The sequence below is a fragment of the Quercus robur genome, chromosome 8 (assembly GCF_932294415.1).
Source record: "Quercus robur chromosome 8, dhQueRobu3.1, whole genome shotgun sequence".
NCBI lineage: Eukaryota > Viridiplantae > Streptophyta > Magnoliopsida > Fagales > Fagaceae > Quercus > Quercus robur.
Window position 1 is genome coordinate 15,768,310 of NC_065541.1, and position 18,826 is coordinate 15,787,135.

The 18,826-nt window shown below is 35.7% G+C and overlaps 1 protein-coding gene and 1 non-coding gene across 2 annotated transcripts; one reads left to right on the forward strand and one right to left on the reverse strand.

Moving 5' to 3' along the window:
* The first annotated feature begins 5,874 nt into the window (after window positions 1–5,874).
* On the forward strand, window positions 5,875–5,946 carry TRNAT-UGU (transfer RNA threonine (anticodon UGU)). The gene has a single exon. It is a non-coding gene; the product is annotated as a tRNA-Thr (tRNA).
* Window positions 5,947–11,633: 5,687 nt separating this feature from the next.
* LOC126695939 (putative F-box/LRR-repeat protein At5g54820) lies at window positions 11,634–13,486 on the reverse strand. The gene is made up of 3 exons (XM_050392733.1): window positions 12,356–13,486; window positions 12,085–12,267; window positions 11,634–11,990 (listed from the first exon to the last, which is right to left on the reverse strand). The coding sequence occupies exons 1-3, from the start codon at window positions 13,484–13,486 to the stop codon at window positions 11,634–11,636; spliced, it is 1,671 nt and encodes a 556-aa protein (XP_050248690.1).
* Window positions 13,487–18,826: the final 5,340 nt, after the last annotated feature.

Genomic DNA, 18,826 nt, shown 5'->3' on the forward strand with positions numbered 1-18,826 from the left:
TTGATCCCTCTCCGAGGTACGTAAGCAGCTTAGTACTTGTTGCTAAGTTCAGTCACATGAAAAGAAGAAGGATGGCCAGTCTAACTTGAAGAGTTTTCCAACAGTTATCAATGTGCTTTTAAGGTCCTTTCGGTTGGCAAGGCATTGCTCAATAGGATGATCAAAGATCGACGCAGTAGAAAATGAAGACTGAAATGAGGTCTTCATGGCATTGCTCATTTTCTGTGGCCATCCTCCTACATCTCTGAAGTATACTTTGTATCATTTATCCCCAGGGGGCATCTCCTTGTACCTTCCATCTCTAGGCTGTATCGTCTTTTTTTCTAGGTTGTGCCGTTTCATAGCTCTGAAATTAGAACCACATCATCTCCCTTCTGAGTGGTGTTGTTTCACATCATGTCTCTGAAATCTGGATGACGTCAATTTCTTCCGGAATGATGGTAGATTATATATCTAAAGTCGGTGTGGCATCATCTCCCTTCTGAGTGGTGCAGCTTCATATCATGTCTCCAAAAGTTGGACAATGTCACCTTCCTCCGGCATCTGAAGTTGGTGTTGCATCTTCTCTCCTCCAAGGGCATGTCCATGCAATGTCAAAGTCTTGGCGGCATTCTTCTTAAAACTTCAAAGTCTTGGCATCTCCTTGCATCTTCAAAGTCTTAATGAGAGCTCTTTGCAATGTCAAAGTCTTGGCATCTCCTTGCATTTTCAACATCTTGTTGGCATCTCTGAAATCTTGATGTCTGGCTACAATGTTATGCACCCTTGATGTCTGAGCTATGTTGCCTCTAAAAATTTGGTGCGACTTTAATGCGAGTTCAAGTGCTAATGTGGAGTGTTGTCGTGGCTTCATGACAAAGTTGAATGTTGGCATGACTTCTATGCAAATGAAGTTTCGACGTGGCTTCATGAATGTTGTCACGGCTTCGGTGAATGAAGTGTTGACGTAGCTTCAATGGTAAAGATGCAATGTTGGCATGGCCTCGGTATGAATGAAGTGTTGACGTAGCTTCAATGGCAAAGATGCAATGTTGGCATGGCCTCGGTATAAATGAAGTGTTGACGTGGTTTCATGGCAAAGATGAGTGTTGTCACGGTTTCGACATGGATGAAGTGTTGACGTTGCTTCATGACAAAGTTGAATGTGGGCACGGCTTCAATACAAGGACAGATGCTAGCACAGCTTCGTGGTAAAAAAAAACTCTTGATACGGCTACGTTACAAAGACTCTTGAAATGGCTGCGTTGAAAAGACAAGTGTTGGTGCAGCTTAATTGCCAAGGAAAGCATGCTACATAACAAAAATAAGCAACAACAAAGAGCTTATCAGAAGAAAATCTCATGGTACGTCTAAAAAAAAAAAATCAAAGAGAGAGCTTCATTTCCAATATCTAGCCTGAAAAAAAAAATCAGTACGAATAAAGCAAGTCATAAATATATATATATATATATATATATATATATGTAAATATAAATAATAAAAAAAAAAAAAAAAAAAGGAGAAGAAGAGAAAGGCATAATTTCTCTAAGCTTAGAGAATTATGCTACTCATCAGAGATGCTGCTTGTACAAGTTAGTGCATGTCTTGAATGGCCTTATATAGAGATTTGTGGAGCTCAAAGTCAGATTTTACAAACACTAAAGGTCAAAGAAGTCTGCGCCAGACCTTGAAAAGAAAATGGTGCTCATAAATGTATCATACTGTCAGGAAGAAAATATTACGCCAGACCTCAGAAAAGATGGCTTATAGACCTACAAAAGTACACATGTCATCTAAAAAACTACACAAGACTTGGGATGAAAATCTAGCCCACATATTTTTCAAAGCTGCCGACCTTGAAAGCAGAAACACATGCTCCACTGTCAGAGCCGCCGAAGACTATAGATCCAAGAAACCGACGTCACAGAAGTCTTCTACAGCCTTCGATCCACCAAACCTGAAAATTCCAGGCCCAGATGCTCCACCACGAGCGGCCACAAACTCCTAAACGACCCGCGGCTTTCACACTCGAATCTGTGCAAATCCAGACACCGTTTCAGGAAACTAAGCGTACCACTCGATCCAGCGTGCCCCGATATGCAAAACCCAAAAATTTCAAGCCCAAAAACGGCTGCACGCGCAACCACGCGCCGCCATAAGCTCGCAATGATCCGCGGCCTTCACACTCGAATCTGTGCAAATCTGTTCATAATTTAACAAAACTGAGCCTACAGAGATCTTCTACGGCCTTAGATCTACAAAATCCCAAAATTCCAGGCCCAAACGATAAGCCACGCGCCGCCACGCGCCTCCAGCTTCTTTCACGTGCTCACACGCGCCGGGAGGTTTCCTCACGCGCTCACACGCGCTGGCAGCTTCTCAAGCGTTGACGCGCTCCATGACGTCATGGATGACGTCATCATCATACAACCGGCTTGACCCGTTGCCCAGATCCGACCTGGACCGACCCGGAAATTTGACCCGGATCCGAACCGCCTGCAAAAAAAAAAAAAAAAAAAAAAAAAAATACTTTGACCAAATAGACCTTTGACCTTGACCAGAAAATCAAAATTTTCAAAACGGACTTGTCCCACTCGATTTTTCGAGTACATTCCGATTTTGGGACCCGTTTCTTCATTCGAAGCTCAGAAATTGTGCAAACGTCCAATTTCCAAAAAAGTTGACTTTTGTGCAAATGTTGACCAAATGTCAAAATTTTTGAGATGGACCTATCTTGCTCAACTTTTCGAGTACATTCCAATTTTGGAGTCCGTTCTGTCATTTGAGACTTGAAAATTGCAAAAATGACTCAATTCCAAGTGTTCAAAACTTAGGTCCTCAAGAACAAAATTTGAGATTCATCCATTTAATTGGGATCCTCGCAGGGTTATTCTCCAGATTTCATCAAGGCTTGCCTTTCAAAGTACAAATGAACTCTCACAAGTGTGTCTTAAAATTACACTAGGTCATTAGTTCAATCTGCTATTCCCGTTCGGTGCCTACCAGTCTCCAACTTACCATTCCCGTTCGGTGCCTACCATTCCCACCTACCGTTCCAACCTACCATTTCCACCTGCCGTTCCCACCTACCGTTCCCATCTACCATTCTCACCAAAAACTCTCAACTACCATTCTCAACTACCTACCTACCATTCTTCATCTCTCTACTATAAATAGGAGGGCCGGGTTCATCAGAAACTCATCCAGAAAAAAAAAAAACACTGAATCATGAAATGAAGATTTGCCTCTTTCAGATTTTCAAATCCTCATTTCCACAACCATTTCTCACTATGACCTCATCATTCTCAACACCTAGCAACCGATTTTGCTTCATAATCGGTTTGAGATCAACCCTCCCATGGTTCGATCGAAACCCTATTTACAACATCATTGCAATTTTGAGATCCAAACAAACTTTGTTTCTCCACTTAACGACCACCTTTGTCCATAAGATTACTCATAACAAGGTCTGCATCGACCTCCCATGTTTCCGTGGACTTGGTTGGCCAGGGAATCCAAGTCCAGCGGACACACCTGTTCCTAACCTCAGGGCTCCTGTAGTCTCTTTCCAATTGCCTGATCTTCCAGCAGCAGCAGTGGTTCGGAACAAACAGCAACTTGTCTGGTTTCCAAACCAGGTTCACAAGTTGGTTCCATCTTTCATTTTTTCTGTGCTTTTCCAACAAGTGGCAGTAGATGAAGATGGTAAAAAAGTGTTGGGGTATCCTACAAATTGTTTTCCATCAACACTTAAAACAACCTCCAAGGCGCCAGCTCATCAGAATTCAGCCTTTGGTGCTGGTAAATGGTCATCAAAGCCTTATTCCATGTCCCCACTACTGGGGGACCCAAAGGTCATCGTTGCTGGTACCTCAAAACTCATTTTCTGAAATTACTCCAACTTAAAATCAGCTTGAAGAATTTCAGAAGATACTCTTCTGAAATTACTTCAACATAATGTCCGTTGGCATGGTCCCATTACACAGGCGCATTCAATTGCTTACTGCCGGACCCCATGCAACGCACAGTCAGTCCCATATTCCAAGTTGTACTTCCCATAAACATCTACACCAGAAGGGTCCCAGCATACAGGGCCAGTACCATGGTGGTGTACGCTTTGCTCGTTTGCTTTGCTTCATTTCCATCTGCTTCATTGCCGCTACCAGCATACCCAGAATACATAAGCTTCTGAAATTACTTCAACTTAATTTGGGTGATACAAATATGCAGGTGCATTCAGCCATTTTCCCACCTGTCCTCGTTGAAATCCAACGCGTGATCTTCTGAAATAACTTCACCAGAAGTTCTTAAGAACACGAGGTTAGTTCCATGACCCTGCATGCTGTATCCAGCCACCATTCTCTCATCTTCCCCATCTTCAACATCTTGTGATCGCCGCCAACGATCCAAAATACTCTTCTGAAAGTACTTCAACTTAATCTTATCCTCCTGAAAGCTCCACCACCTTCAACAGCTCCACCACCTTCAACAGCTCCACTACCTTCAACTACTTCACTTAAAGAGTCAAGTACCAAAAATCCATTTTCGAAACTCATTCCCACACCACAATCATCAATCTGTGTGCGTGAACGAGTCTCGAGGGGGCATTTGTAGAGAGGGAAAATTCCCGACCTATCACAAGCTGACACATCACATTATCAAGTCCACAAAATACAGCCAATTACAGAACACCATGTATTGCTGCTAGGTTTTGCTATCACTATTCAGAAGCCAACAGAAATTTGCCAAGTGTCATGCAAGAGCCAATCACGCATCAGCGCACGTGTAAGCGATGACTCAAGCAGCCTCGCACGTGTAAGCGATGACTCAAGCAACCTCGCACGTGTAAGCGATGACTTAAGCGGACCAATCAAGCTGTGACATGTGTCACCAATCAAGCTCCGCCACGTGTCGCTCACCCACCCCAAAACTCCTATAAATAGAAGCCTTCCTGAGACATTTGAGAGGACCAGGGGATTCAGAAGTGAAAAAGCTCTGCGAAGATCAAGCCTCAAAGCCTTCAAGAACTTCAAGAACTTCAGCCCCAAAATCGAAGAACATTCGAAGCAGAATCATCCAAACTATCTGCCTAGATCTCAAAGTTCACTGGAATCAAGCTCAAAAGCCTCCAAAAACCTCAAACAACCACAAATCAGTGAAGCTCCACGGATTCAAGCCCCTAAAGCCCCGGAGAACTTCCACAACAAACCTTCGAAGACGAAGAACACACGAAGAACACGAAGAACGTGAAGAACAAAGGATTTCCAACAAGCTCATAGCCAGAAATTCATTGTAATTCTGTTCCAAAGATCTTCGATCCATTCTTCAGCCAAATTGAAGTACATTGGGTGTTCAAATCAAAATCACATTACTACAAATCCAATCAACAAGTCTTTTAAGGAGATCGAATCAGAGGATCACTCTTTTGTAATTCCAGAGAATTGTACCACACAATCATCAATACAAATTCGCATTTGTGAAACTATTTTACTTGTTTGATTTATTTCGAACCGAGAAATTTAGTCGCTTACAGTGAGATACTGATTGCATCGAGACCTCATAAAAAGGTGCACATGGTGAAAACAGTGTAAATCAGCATTGACGAAAAGGGCATGAAGGAAAACAAGGTATCTTTATGTTTGTATCCCGTACATATATCATGACCCTAGACCCTAGTCGCTTTCACTCAAAGAAACCAGTGATTGGTACATTCAAAGTCAGAATCTTCTTAACTTTTGCTACTCTTTTGACCAGCATCATTTGCCTGGCATGATCAGATCGTCTAATTCAACAATCAATGGTTGTCATTTTTTATCAATGCTGTACCTGTATATGTATTCATTAACAACTCAACAAAGGGTAAAAATATGTATTTCATAACAAAATAGTATGTGAGCCTCTATAGCTCAGTGGTAGAGCGTCAGTCTTGTAAACTGAAGGTCTGTAGTTCGATCCTGCATGGAGGCAACTTTGATGTTTCATTTTTCAGAAAAATCTCTTTTAAGTTTTATTTACAAAATAGGAATTTTTTAAAGGTTCTCAGTGAATTTACTTCCATAATTATGGGTTAAGTTCCTTTTCTGCAGGCTAGATTATATATCTATACTATTAATAATATGATTTTTTTTTTTCAACATTTTGCAAATTAAAATACCCTCACACAAATTCTTAAAATTTCTAAAATACCCCTATCTTTTAGTTCAATAATTTTAAATTTAAAAACATAATCTGGTTAAAAGAGTAAATCTTTTAGTTCAATAATTTTAAATTTAAAAACACAATCTAGTTAAAATAATAATTTATTATTTTTAAAAGAGTTCCTTAGTTTTAGGCTTTCAAACTTTTATCAAAATCCTAAAAATTAGGAAACTATCTTTATCTCCATTTTAAACATTATTTCACTAAACCTAAAATAAAAAAAAATGAGCCTTACTAAAAAAATTGAGTTTGCACAACATGTTTTGTTAGTTTATCAAGAATCCCGTATTATTTTGCTAAAATTTATTACCTAACTTCCCTTTTCAGGATTTCAGTTTCACATGTTATTTACATTCCAGAAATCTGAGCCAGAGACTTTTTTTTTTTGTTTGAAATTGGGGAAATAGATAAGGGCGTTCATAAAAAAGAAAAAGATATAAGGGTGGATAAATATGATTTTCTTTTAAATTTGAATGTTATATTTATCTTTTAAAGTTTTTTTATTTTTATTTTTATTTTTTATATATGACTTGATATTGAATAAGAAAAAAAGAAAAAGAAGATGATTATTTTCCAAAAAAAGTGTTGAATAATAAAGGAGGTTGAAACAATCTTCTTATTATGGAAATTTCACTTTAACGCTCTATTTGGTTTAGTATTAACGTTTTTTGGAAAATAAATAATTTTTCAGAGAGCATTTTTTGAAAAACTATCTCATTTTCTAGTGTTTAGTAATGACCTCACACTATAAAAAATTTGAGTTTAGGCAGCATTTGTAAAACGTCGCAAAAAACTAAAAAAACGTCAATGTAGACACAAATGGTCTACGTCGACCTTTTTTTGCAACGTTTAAAAATGCCACAATATCACCATCTTTATAGGTCTATTGTGACATTTTTAAAAAATGTCACCATATTTAACTTTTTAACGGATAAATTTTTACTCTTTTTCTCCCTTTTCTTGGCACACTATCAATAAAAATTTACACTATTTAATTGTCTACTCTTTTTGCTAGAAAACTAATTTTCTACTCAATTCAACCACAAATCTTCAATTTTTCTAGTAACTCCATATGGTAAATGTGTTGTTTCGATAAACTATTTCTACTTCCCAAAAAAATCATTAACAAAAATTTAGTAACAAGAGAATAGTTTAATCCCACGGGGATGTGTTACTAAAGCAAGATACATGGATGAGTAAATATGAGGTTACGTTAGGGATGCTAATTTTGCCCCGCCTTGCTTGACCCGCCCCTTCCCGCTTCTCCCCATGCAAGCTTTCCCTGCCCAGCAAAGGTGGTGGGGCGAGGATGAGATTTTAGCCCCGCACCATAGAGTGGGGTGGGGATGAGTTTAGACTTTTTAAACTCAACCAGCTCCGCCCCGGCCTGCATTGATAAAGGTTAAATTGTAAATTTTTCATACCCTAAAACCCTACTATTTAAACAAACATATCATTAACTTATTTTATTTTATCCAACAAGGCTTTCTGCCTCTTTTTTTTCTTTTTCTTTTTTTCTCTCTCTAGCAAGGTTGGAAATAAGGTACCAATTTTAACAATTTCTTTTGTTTTTATTATAAACAAATTTATATATTATTGAATCATTAATCTTGTATTATGAGATTTTTGTTTTTGTTGTGATATTGTCTTGTTAAATACTTTAATAATATTATTCAATTTTTGCTAAAAATTAGTTTGATTTGATGGGATAAATTCATTTGTAATTTCAAGTATATTTTTATTAATGAAAAAAGTTTTATTAAAAACAATTGTAATAGTTTTGGACAAATTAACAAGAAATAGAGTTTTACGGGGTGGGGGCGGGGCTTTGTGGAGCCCCAATGGGTAGGGATGGGGAAAGAAAATTTTTCCCATCATGTGGGGTGGGGCGAGAATGGGGTAAGACAAAACCATGGGAGGGCGAAGACCCCATCCTTCAGACCCCCCCCCCCCCCCCCCCCCGCTCCATTGCCATCCTTAGGTTATGTAAATATTAATTCTAATTTTTGGTTACAGAAATACTAGCCCAACAACAACCAAATATTAATACAATACAACATCAAATATTACTCAAAACATACTCTACATAATGCATTTGCAATGCTAGGCCATACACATCCAACATGTACAAATAAAAATCAAATAAAGACCAGAGAGTTGAACACAACCTATGAAAAGTCAAATACTCTACATAATGTATCTACAAACAAAAGAAGATAATATTTATAGGATTTATGTGATGCGTGAGAAAGAGATTTTTTTTTTTTTTTTGAAAACAACTTATAGAAAATTAGCCTTATTTTTATTAGAGTTTTTCATTAATTAAGAATAGTTTTTCGTTGACCAATTTTTTATATGTTACCAAATGCTGGAAAATGTGAAAAATTATTTTTACAGAGGTTTTCCAATAAAAAAAACAAAGTGTAAAGGTTAGTTTAACTTGCCGAAAATGAGTGCATTTATGTTGCTTGTTTTTTTTCTCCAAAAAAAAAAAAATGTTGCTTGTTTTGAACAATTGCCTTGATCAATTTGTTTTAATTAACTTATGGGATAGTCAAGATTTTGTATCTGTTAAAAAGATAAAAATAATTATAGTCAATGATGATTATACTATGTTTCTTTGTTGGTGATTTTGTTTTTTGATTTGACGTTAGCTCATAATAATCTCAACGAGAGTCCTAGACGACAGATCTTCTCAAAATGAGCAATAATTTAATTGATAAAACTCTCTCTCTCTCTCTCTCTCTCTCTCTCTCTCTCTCTCTCTCTCTCTCTCTCTCTCTCTCTCTCTCTCTCTCTCTCTCTCTCTCTCTCTCTCTCTCTCTCTCGATTATAGAGTAAGGTTTTTATGCAACTTGGATTGCAAGAATTTGTATGCAATCCACTATGTGGCAGTTAAAAAAAACCATCTATTTGTTTTATTTAAGTAAGTTATATGATTCATTAAAAATGTAATGTGACTATAAGTACAATTGGATTGTTTTTTTAATCAACACCTAGTGGGTTGCATAAAAATTCCTTCAATAAAAACCTTTTCCTAGATTTCTTTTCTTTTTTCTTTTTTTTGGATGAGAAATTTTCCTAGATTATATATACACATACATAAACATAGTCCAACTTTGTGCTACCAAATTCACTAATTATATCAAACTATAACTAAAATGAATTTTAAGTTTATCTTTAAAAACTCATGCTTAAGCGTTATTTTATAGTTTTATAAAAATAAGAGTATAGTGAAGGGTAAAAATAAGAGTATAGTGAAGGGTGAGGATGGGGGCATGTATGAGTTGGGTTTGGGTTGGGTCATGAGTATTTTTCAACCCAATCCAACTCTGAGTTAAAAAATTTTCAAACATAACTCATGGTAGCTTTAAAAACCAACCCAATCCAATCCATGAGGATTGGGTTAGGTTGAGTTGTTTTGGTTGTCAAGTTGAGTAATGGATCAATTTGTTCGGCCTGGCCTAATAAATGATAATGGGAAATTTCACCTATTTAAGTTCATTATTCAAAAAATGATTAAAATCTACACAATTGGCCTTGATGGTCAAACTTTATAAAAAAATAGTTCTCAAGATATTAAAAGAATCAAATTAACAAACTAAAATTAAATCAAAATACAAAAATAAACTAAACATGAACCTAATCTTTAAAAAAAAAAAAAAATTTAGAACCCAAACCAAGCCTTCAACCCAGGAAAAAAAAACTCGGGCATTGAGTTGCATTGGGTCGGCTCATCAAATTGGTTGGTGTTTTTAATTTTTTAATTTTTGTCATGAGAAACAAAAAAATTGGTTGGTTGTATGCAAATTCTTAGCCGAGGAAAAATCAATCATTAAGTGTGTAAATTCTTTGTAGTAACTAAATTTAAAACGAGAGGCACAACAGAATAGAAACCCCAATATTTAGAGTAAAAGTCTTTGCTTATAAAATTGTAAGTTTTTTCACTGGAATTAAAAAAAAAAAAAAAAAAAAAAAAAGAAGAACATTCTCTTATAGTACTCTTACTATCAATTAAGCCCAATTATCAGCCCATCAGCTTAATCCAAGAAAGTCCAGTATAGGCCAGTCTTGGATTGCACCGGCCCAACTTTGACACACTAGCAGGGCCTGAACATAAACGACGCCGCTTTAATGCTAGCGATGTTATTATATATATATATTTTTGTTTTTGTGTTTGCAATGTTTATTAGTTTCTCTCTCTGGTTTTGAATTCATGGGACTATTCTATGCCAGGCCTCTCGTTATCTTCCGGAATTATCAAAAACACTAATCGTTACCGGTAACTATGTCTTTTAACTTCCTTAAATTTTATTGCAAACGTTGTTTCTTTTATTTATTTATTTATTTTTTTTGAATTTTAACATTCCCAAAATTTTGCTTTTGAAATTAATTGTTCAAGGATTGTGTTAATCTTCAAATGGGTTCTCGTAATTACTTACACATTGTTTCTTTTGATACACTGTTTCATTGTTGGCCAGTTCTTTTGTGAGACATGTTTTGTAGTGATTGCATGTGATGAACTTTCCAAATTGCTGTATTTTTTTTTTATTAGGTTGTGTAATTGGTTTAACTCTAGGAATTTAATTTTGTTTTTGTTGTCACAGATTGTTATAAAATTCGATTGATGGTGGTACTTTTAAATACTAATATATCATTGCATTTGATTGTTATTTCAAATGGGTTTATCTTGTCTTTTTTAGCATTGTTGGGTTCAATGCCTATAAAGAGCTCTAGTTCACATATAGGAAGATAAATGTGAAGAAATACTTATCACTATTTATTCTTTTAATTCAATGAAGCCTCATGGTTCAGCTTCTACTTATTCTTATTATTGTCAGCATTCTTCTTCTCCTCACAAGTCTATATACAAATAGACTTGATGTTATGCATCCTTGTGTCTTTCTCACAATGCCTCCAATCCTATTCATTCGCTAGTTATAATTGCAAAAGAAGGAACCAAGAGTTTCCCTTATTCTATCTTTGATTGGTGGCACCTCTGACTTTTTATGAATGTATTTCTTGGATAATTTTTTCTTGTGTTAACGCTCATATGTCTCAAAATCTTAAATTTTCAGTATAATCTATTTTTGTTTGTTTGTTTTTGGAGGCATACCAGCCCTTCTGGAACACAAATATAATACACCCATTTCCCTTCAGATGAGATCTTTCTTGCCAGTGGATGATAGGCCAAGATATTGAAAGTGATTTCTTATGGATTACCTCTTGGCTATAATCAATTTAAAATAGACTAGAGAATATTAATTGATTTCCAGTTGTGCAAAGAAGAAGTTTATATCAGATTTGACACACAGAAACACAGACAACTCTGCATATGACACCTAAAGCCTTTCAAAGACTGAAAATAGGACGGTCATATTCTTCATGTTGAAGATATGCTTGATGATGATATACTTCAGGACAATGGACAAGGTCTAAGAGAATTCTAGAAAATATCACATGGTGTTGTTGTAAGGGTTTCCAAAAATTTCTATTTGAGCTTGAGAAGATGCCCTTGGGAAATTTAACAGCTGAAGTGAATTGTTCTGGAGTTGCATATAATTATTTTGTTGTTGCTGGGTGCTCGCTGCAAAAGCATTCCTTCCAATGAAGGAGATGACCATCTTTTCAAGTACTCTTGCATTTTCCAGTAAAAACTGAATCATCTTCATCTCATTGCTTCTTCCAACAAACCCATTCACCTCGACTTTCTTAAGACTGTGTTGCAGGCACTGGTATGGCAGATTTTGTGATTGCCAATAGCTGTGCTCTTCAAAGTCAAATATGTTTGGAATGAAATCTTGGAGTGCATTCTGTATGGTTAAATGAATAACATATAAAAGCCTTAGATTAAGAAGTTTCCAACAGAAAATTCCAAAACAAACAGGAGTGTTTAGTAATACCCACCCAAACAACATTCATAGGTCTACGCATATCTAGAGTCAATCTCTCCATGTTGGGGCAACTCCTTAATAGGCAAGCTATTCCAGGATATTCTTGTTTTGTTAAGCCCACTACAATTTTTAACTGCCTAAGATTTAGGAGTTGAATTGGCAATTGCTGTAGCAAATTTTCACCAGTAGGGAGAACCTTACAGACAAGAACAGGAAATTTCATCACAGAAGATATACCAAAATTAAATATGTAAAAATACATAACAAAGAGCACGGATTAGTACCTGAATGCACCAAGTGCTCAATGTAAGAGTTTGGCAATGTTTTAGACTAGTCAGCAGTATACCTAGAGCATCTCCTTGTATATGGTCTCCATATTTCTGTTTAATGTCGATTACAACATCGGCTAGATGCAATGCTTTTCGAACGGTTGAGTTCATAAGGTATACTCCTACCATTGTCAGCATCAATAAGTCTGGAGCTGATATTTCTATAGGAAACATGGGCCACTCATCTGTTTTACAGTTGATCAGTGACAATCTTTTGATCTTCATGTCTTGGTCACTTACCATAAAGTCATTAGGAATAATACAGTATTCCAGGCTTAAGTCTTCCAGAGTGGGACATTTGGCTACAAGCTCTCCTATTGTCAGTACTGAGCAGCCAAAAATTTTCACCTGCTTAAAAGATAACCTTTGAAGAGAACCAAAAACTACAAAAATAGATGGTCTTAGCTTGCAGTAGTTGAGAATAAAAGTTTTCAAGTTTTTGGGTGCAAAATTGCCATGAGGCATGTCATATATTTTATCCCAGCCTGTGGGCTCAAACATTTTCCCTTTGGAAAAGTCTAATTCCAAATTTTTTATGTTATTTCTAAAAGCAAATTGAACCCACTTGTCAATTCTTTTGGTGTATTCACTGTGTGCATCATAAGTCTCAGTAGAGTCTTTTAGTGGCATGTTTTGGTCATAACAGATAGATAATCGTAATTTCTCAATGGTGCATCCAGTGTGAAGCAGGAGAGTTCGGTCCACAAACTCCTCGAATTTCCTCCTTGCTGCTCGTACTGAATGGCATAGGCATTGATGAGCACTATTGGGGGTATGACCATCGCCATATTCGGGATAGCAGATTTCTCTCCTACATACATATTTTCCCATCATCTTAATTTCATCAAGATTTAAGTTTGATGGTACCATTGAGATGAGGGCCAGTACCATGCTTTTCCAGAGTCTTGATAAAAAGCTTACTGCAACCAACTCCTTTAAAGGCAGGAATGAGAGGATATGAAGTATAATTGCTTCTGGTAAGTGGCTTATGTAATCAATTCCTTCAGATTTGTTCTCTCTTCTACTTTGCCTACCTTCATTTTTGCCTTTGTTGTTACTGTTATTGCTGCCTCTAATTTTCTTCATTTATGAGAACTGATCTTTGATTGAGAGCTGTGTAAAAAAATGTTAGCATATCAGGGAGGTATGACTTTGAATATCTAAATCTAAAGGAAGAAAACTTGTTGCTTGCCTATATACTTGGTGAGCTATTTATCATCAATCAGTTAACTAGGCTAGATTGGAGTTTAATTTCATGGACAAGTTAGTGAATCAATGAAGTTGAGGCACAAGAATCAATAAACTATACATTAAATCAGAAGAGCACATGTGATGGTGTGTTCCCTTATGTTATCCTTTGTGCCTGCCTCCTTGCTTAAAACTGGTTCATGTTCATAAGGGGTTTTAATTTTTAATCTCCATGAAAATTTTTAATTACATGCAAAAAGAAAAGAAAAGAAAAAAATCTTATGGAAACTTTTGTCAATTCGTTTCAATAGTCAGATCATGGCAAATCAATCATGTACTTAGATGGTGAGCATTGAAAAAAATATTAAAGTCCAAACAAGTTTCCTAATCAGTAATATAATGGAAATTGCTTTCTGGGGTAGGATGTTGTATTTGAAATGGAACAAAAGTAAAGTTCAAAGAATGCAAAAAAATTTCTGATATGAATGATCTATTATGTGCTTCATAGAGGGAAAATAACTCCAAAAAAAAAATTATGAGATAGAATATCCAAAAAAAATCAAAAGCTGGGAAGTTCATGGGAAAGTAAGTCAGTATCATTTATCTTGGAAACATAATGGAGTAGTTAACAATTTAAGGCTTACCGCTTACCCATAAAATTATATTTATTCTTGAACATTGGTGATTATTATCATATTCTTTTCTTCTGCTGCAAAGTTCCAAACAATCTAGATAGCAAAGTTTGGGTGGTAACCAAATCAAGCTTACCCATTAGTTTTTCTTTAAAATGAGTGACTTTGATTATTTGCTAGTATGAACTAATCCTTGGAGATTCCATTGACATGATATTCATTAGAGAGATGATTATTGAAGCTAAAGGAATAATAAAGCATGAAAGGCAACCTTAAACCATTCTTACCTCTAGCGATTGTTGCAGGGGAGTAATGGAATAAATAGTAGATGCTAGTTCATCATCAAGGGTTGAATTAACATGAAAGGGAGAGCAATGGAGATGCATGGAAGTTGAGAGACTGAGATCATATATAGATATCAATAGATAAGCCAGTCACAGAAAAGAGACGTGTGCAACACTGCAACCTCTTTTCGACATGTGTTTGTATTGCTTGACAGCTACCAACCTACCATTGCAGTGTCTTGCAATGATTTTAATGCCATTCTTGGTTAAAAAAAAGGTATGCTGTTTTAACTCTTTTTTTTTTTTTTTTTTCATTTTTAATTTATCTTTTAATAACAATGTATTAGAACATAATTAATAGTGTATTAAAGAAAGAATATGGAAATGACAATATTTTTAGCATTTCAAATGGGTTAATGTTATCATATATGGTGTTTCATTTTTTTTTTCATCAAATTATCTCATGCACTTTTTTTTTTTTTTTGATAAGTTTATTTCATGTAGCTCTAAAATCATTAAAATTATTATATACTTTATTGATACCTCTCGCTCTCTCTCTCTCTCATTATATATATATATATATATATATATGAGTTGGGCTCAAGTTACATCTGGTGTGATACTAAGCAATGTTACACCACTTAATAACCTGTTATTGAATTCATATTTTGAAAATCCCACCGTTGGATTTCACTTTATATATTTATGGTGTTCTTGCTACTTTTTTTTTTTTTTTTTTACATTTTCCGCTTTAAATGTATATTAATGGTGCAATAAATTCATTTAATTCATTTTGATAACACATTATTGAAGTTTTACATTAAATATAGAGAATTTATGAGAAGATAATAAATATTTTTCAAATTATAAAGCCACGTTTCCTTCATGCACTGAGGAGCTTTATGCAATGGTTATGGTTATTTCTTGGCAAAAATATTGTTTCGGTCATTGAAGTTCATATGAATTTTTGTTTGTCCCTAAACTATCAACAATTTATTTTTTGTCCCTAAACTATTGAAAACATTACACTTTATGTCCTTTTGTCTACTTCAGTTAACTTTCTATCCTACATGTCGAACACAATGCCTATGTGACATTACTTAATTTGACATAGAGTACTAAATAAATAAAACTCTCTCTCTCTCTCTCTCTCTATATATATATATATGTGTGTGTGTGTGCGTGCGCGTGCGTGTGTGTGTTCTTCTTATAAGGAAATGAAATAAACTAGGACCATTTCTTGGGTGCTAGTTTTATACATTTTCCACCTGAGATGCAAATGCATTTAATTCATTTTGTCGTATATTTCATATTGGAAGTTTGACACTAAATATGGAGTATTGTTGAGAAGATAATAAATATTTCACAAATTACAAAGCCACGTTTCCTTCATGCTGAGGAGCTATATGGCATGGCTGTGGTTATTTCATGGCAAAAATATTGTTTTCGTCCTTGAAGTTTAAATGAAGTTCAGTTTTGGTCCCTAACCTATTAAAAGTTTTTTTTGTCCCAAAATATTATTGAAAACATTACACTCTATGTCCTTCTATGCGATTTTGTTAACTTTCTATCCTACGTGCCTAACAGAATGCCTATGCGACATTACTTAATCTGACATGGAGCACTAAATAAATAAAAAACATTACTTGATATGACATGGACAAACACATTAAAAAAATTAAAATCTTTAGTAATGGCCGGCTTTTCTGGCATCCCACTATTTCATCAATGCTTCCAATGTCAAGTCCCTCAACTGTGCAGATGTTTAATCCAGCTCCAGCCATGACTCCTATTCCTGTTAATCTAAAAGGTAGTAGCAAGCATAGTCGCTCTTACTGTTTGGCATGCATTTATGTTTGCCGTATATGTGTCCAACTTTGTGGCGTTCCCAACACTTTGTTTAACCCTCCTTAGGTAGATACCCATTGTTATTATCTTCTTAGGGCATCTATATAATTTCTTCTTCAGTGCCTGAGGCACTAGTTGCGCACATACTTGAGGTACTATTGATGCAACTGCAGAATTATTTGAAATTAAATAAGTTATAAGCGCGTCAATTGTATTCACGAAATTGTAAAGTAACCCACTGAATCTTTGTTTTGGGGTTGGCTTGAATGGAAAAGAAACAGGTTCATGAAAGACAAGTCTAGAGAATATGTAGGGAAGAGGCTGCCAGGGAATATAGAACTTTAAGTTGCATGTGCATTAAAAATTCCATATGGTTTATTTTTTAAATTTATTAAAGAAACAAAAGAAAATTTGTAACTATTTCCCTATCCCAAAAAAAAGAGGGTTTAAAGCTTAGTGAAACAGATTAACAACCCAGGTTCGAAGTCCTTGCTAGCTGCTTCTCAATCTGTAAGCCGAAGCTATATTATACCAAGAAAATGGGTATGATCAAATCTGTTTTTCTGATGAGCTTTCATAATTTTTTGAAGTCTAACATTTAGAGAGAGAGCTAAGTTAAGATTAGAGCTAAATTAAGATGGAAAGCTATGATCTGTAGCTCCCATGCGCTATTCAAAAGCTTGTAGCTCTCTCTTCTTCCACATCGATTAGAAACATAGTACCTTAGCAATTTTGACTAGTGTGGTACCCTTATTTGATACTTATTGGTTTGGTTGATGAGGTTTGGCCATGGTTCTGGTGTTTGAGTTTTGATTTTTTGGAAGCTTATGTTTGGTTGTTGAGTAAATGTAGGAAAGGAAAGGAAATTGATATATTTAGAGATTTAAAATTTTTTTTAATGTTTTGGTCCATGTCATATAAAGCAATGCTCTATTTTATTATTTATTGGTGAATGTTAGATTAAGTAATGCCACCTAGGCATTTTGTTAGACATGTAGGTTAGAAAGTTAACAAATGTGGACAGAAGGATATCATGTAATGTTTTCAATAGTTCCTCATTCACCATTCCTACTAGTGTGGTAATTAGGATTGAGAGATTACAATTGAATTTTTTGTGGGGTGGTATCGGTGACAATTTCAAACATCATTTGGTGGGATGGGACACGGCGTGTACTCCGATTGCTAATGGGGGTTTGGGAGTTAAGTAGTTTTTTTTTATGACATGGAGCCTCACCAAGGTAGGGCTCTTTGGACCCACCCTTGGAGAGTAAACCACAAATACACAACCCCATTGGCCAGAATTGTGTATTAGGTAATCTAAGGGAACTCCTAGTTGGGATCGAACCTAGGATGTCTAAATTTACAACTCATTTTAAGCCTCCAACTACTAGGCTGCACCTTGACAAATGAGAGTTAGGTAGTTAGTCACCTTTAATCAAGCTCTACTAGGGAAATGGTCATAACATTTCGAAATGGAGGAAACATGTCTTTGGCAGAATGTTGTATCTGTGAAGTTCAGTGAGGATTGGGGTGGTTGGAGTACAAAATCTGTTTGAAGAGCTCATGGATGGTGTTTATGTAAGAGCACTAGGGGTGGGATAGGTTCCTGCAATACTGTTACTTTTAAGTAGGTACTGGTAGCAGGGTCCATTTTTGGCATGACAGTTGGTTTGGAGATCTGCCTTTGAGGGAGGCATTTCCAGTCTTGTTATAATTGTTCATTAGCTAGAGATATGTCAGTGGAATCCATTTTGGTAAGACAAAATGAGGGGGATGGGAGGGGTTGGGATGTTTTCATTGAGACTTTAATGATTGGATGTTTGAATCGGTAGTGTATCTTCTTTATGCACATCTCCCACTAAGAGAAGGTGGGGACCAATTGCAGTGGAGGTTGAGAAGAAATATAGTTTATTGTTGGGTAGTGTTGACTGTAATTTTAGGGAAAATTCTTGTGTGATAATCTCTTGAAGTGAGGTTATACGCTTGTTGGGTAGTGTTGTATGTGTTGGTGCACCGGGGAGTTAGTGGATCATCTTTTGTTGCATTGTACTGTTGTGTTTGATTTGTGGAATTTTGCCTTTAGATCACTTGGTGTTCAATGGGTGATACAGGAAAAAGGTTATTGATCTTTTGTTTGGGTGGAGAAATTGGGTTGTCAAGCACTTGTCGGATATCTGGAACATAGTTTCATTATGTTTGATGTGGACAATATGGCGGGAACGAAATTTTATGTTTGAGGATGCGGAAACTATAGGGACTCATTTATGATCTCTATTTACTAGTTCTTTATTTGATTGGTCTCACGTTTGGGGATTCACCACTACCAATTCCATCTCAAAATTTATAAAGTTGTTGTCTTTATGTACATTATTTTGCTTATCTGTAATTATTTAGACTTCTTTATGTCAATTGTACGTGAAGTAGTCTCTTGCAATAAATTTTCTTTTACTTATCAAAAAAAGGAAAAAAAAAAA

Coding starts and splice junctions, on each gene's coding strand:
- LOC126695939 (XM_050392733.1), bottom strand. CDS start 13,486: ATGAAGAAAATTAGAGGCAGCAATAACAGTAACAACAAAGGCAAAAAT. Junction 12,268..12,355: donor TGAGCACTTGGTGCATTCAG/GTACTAATCCGT, acceptor CTTGTCTGTAAG/GTTCTCCCTACTGGTGAAAA. Junction 11,991..12,084: donor GACCTATGAATGTTGTTTGG/GTGGGTATTACT, acceptor TTAACCATACAG/AATGCACTCCAAGATTTCAT.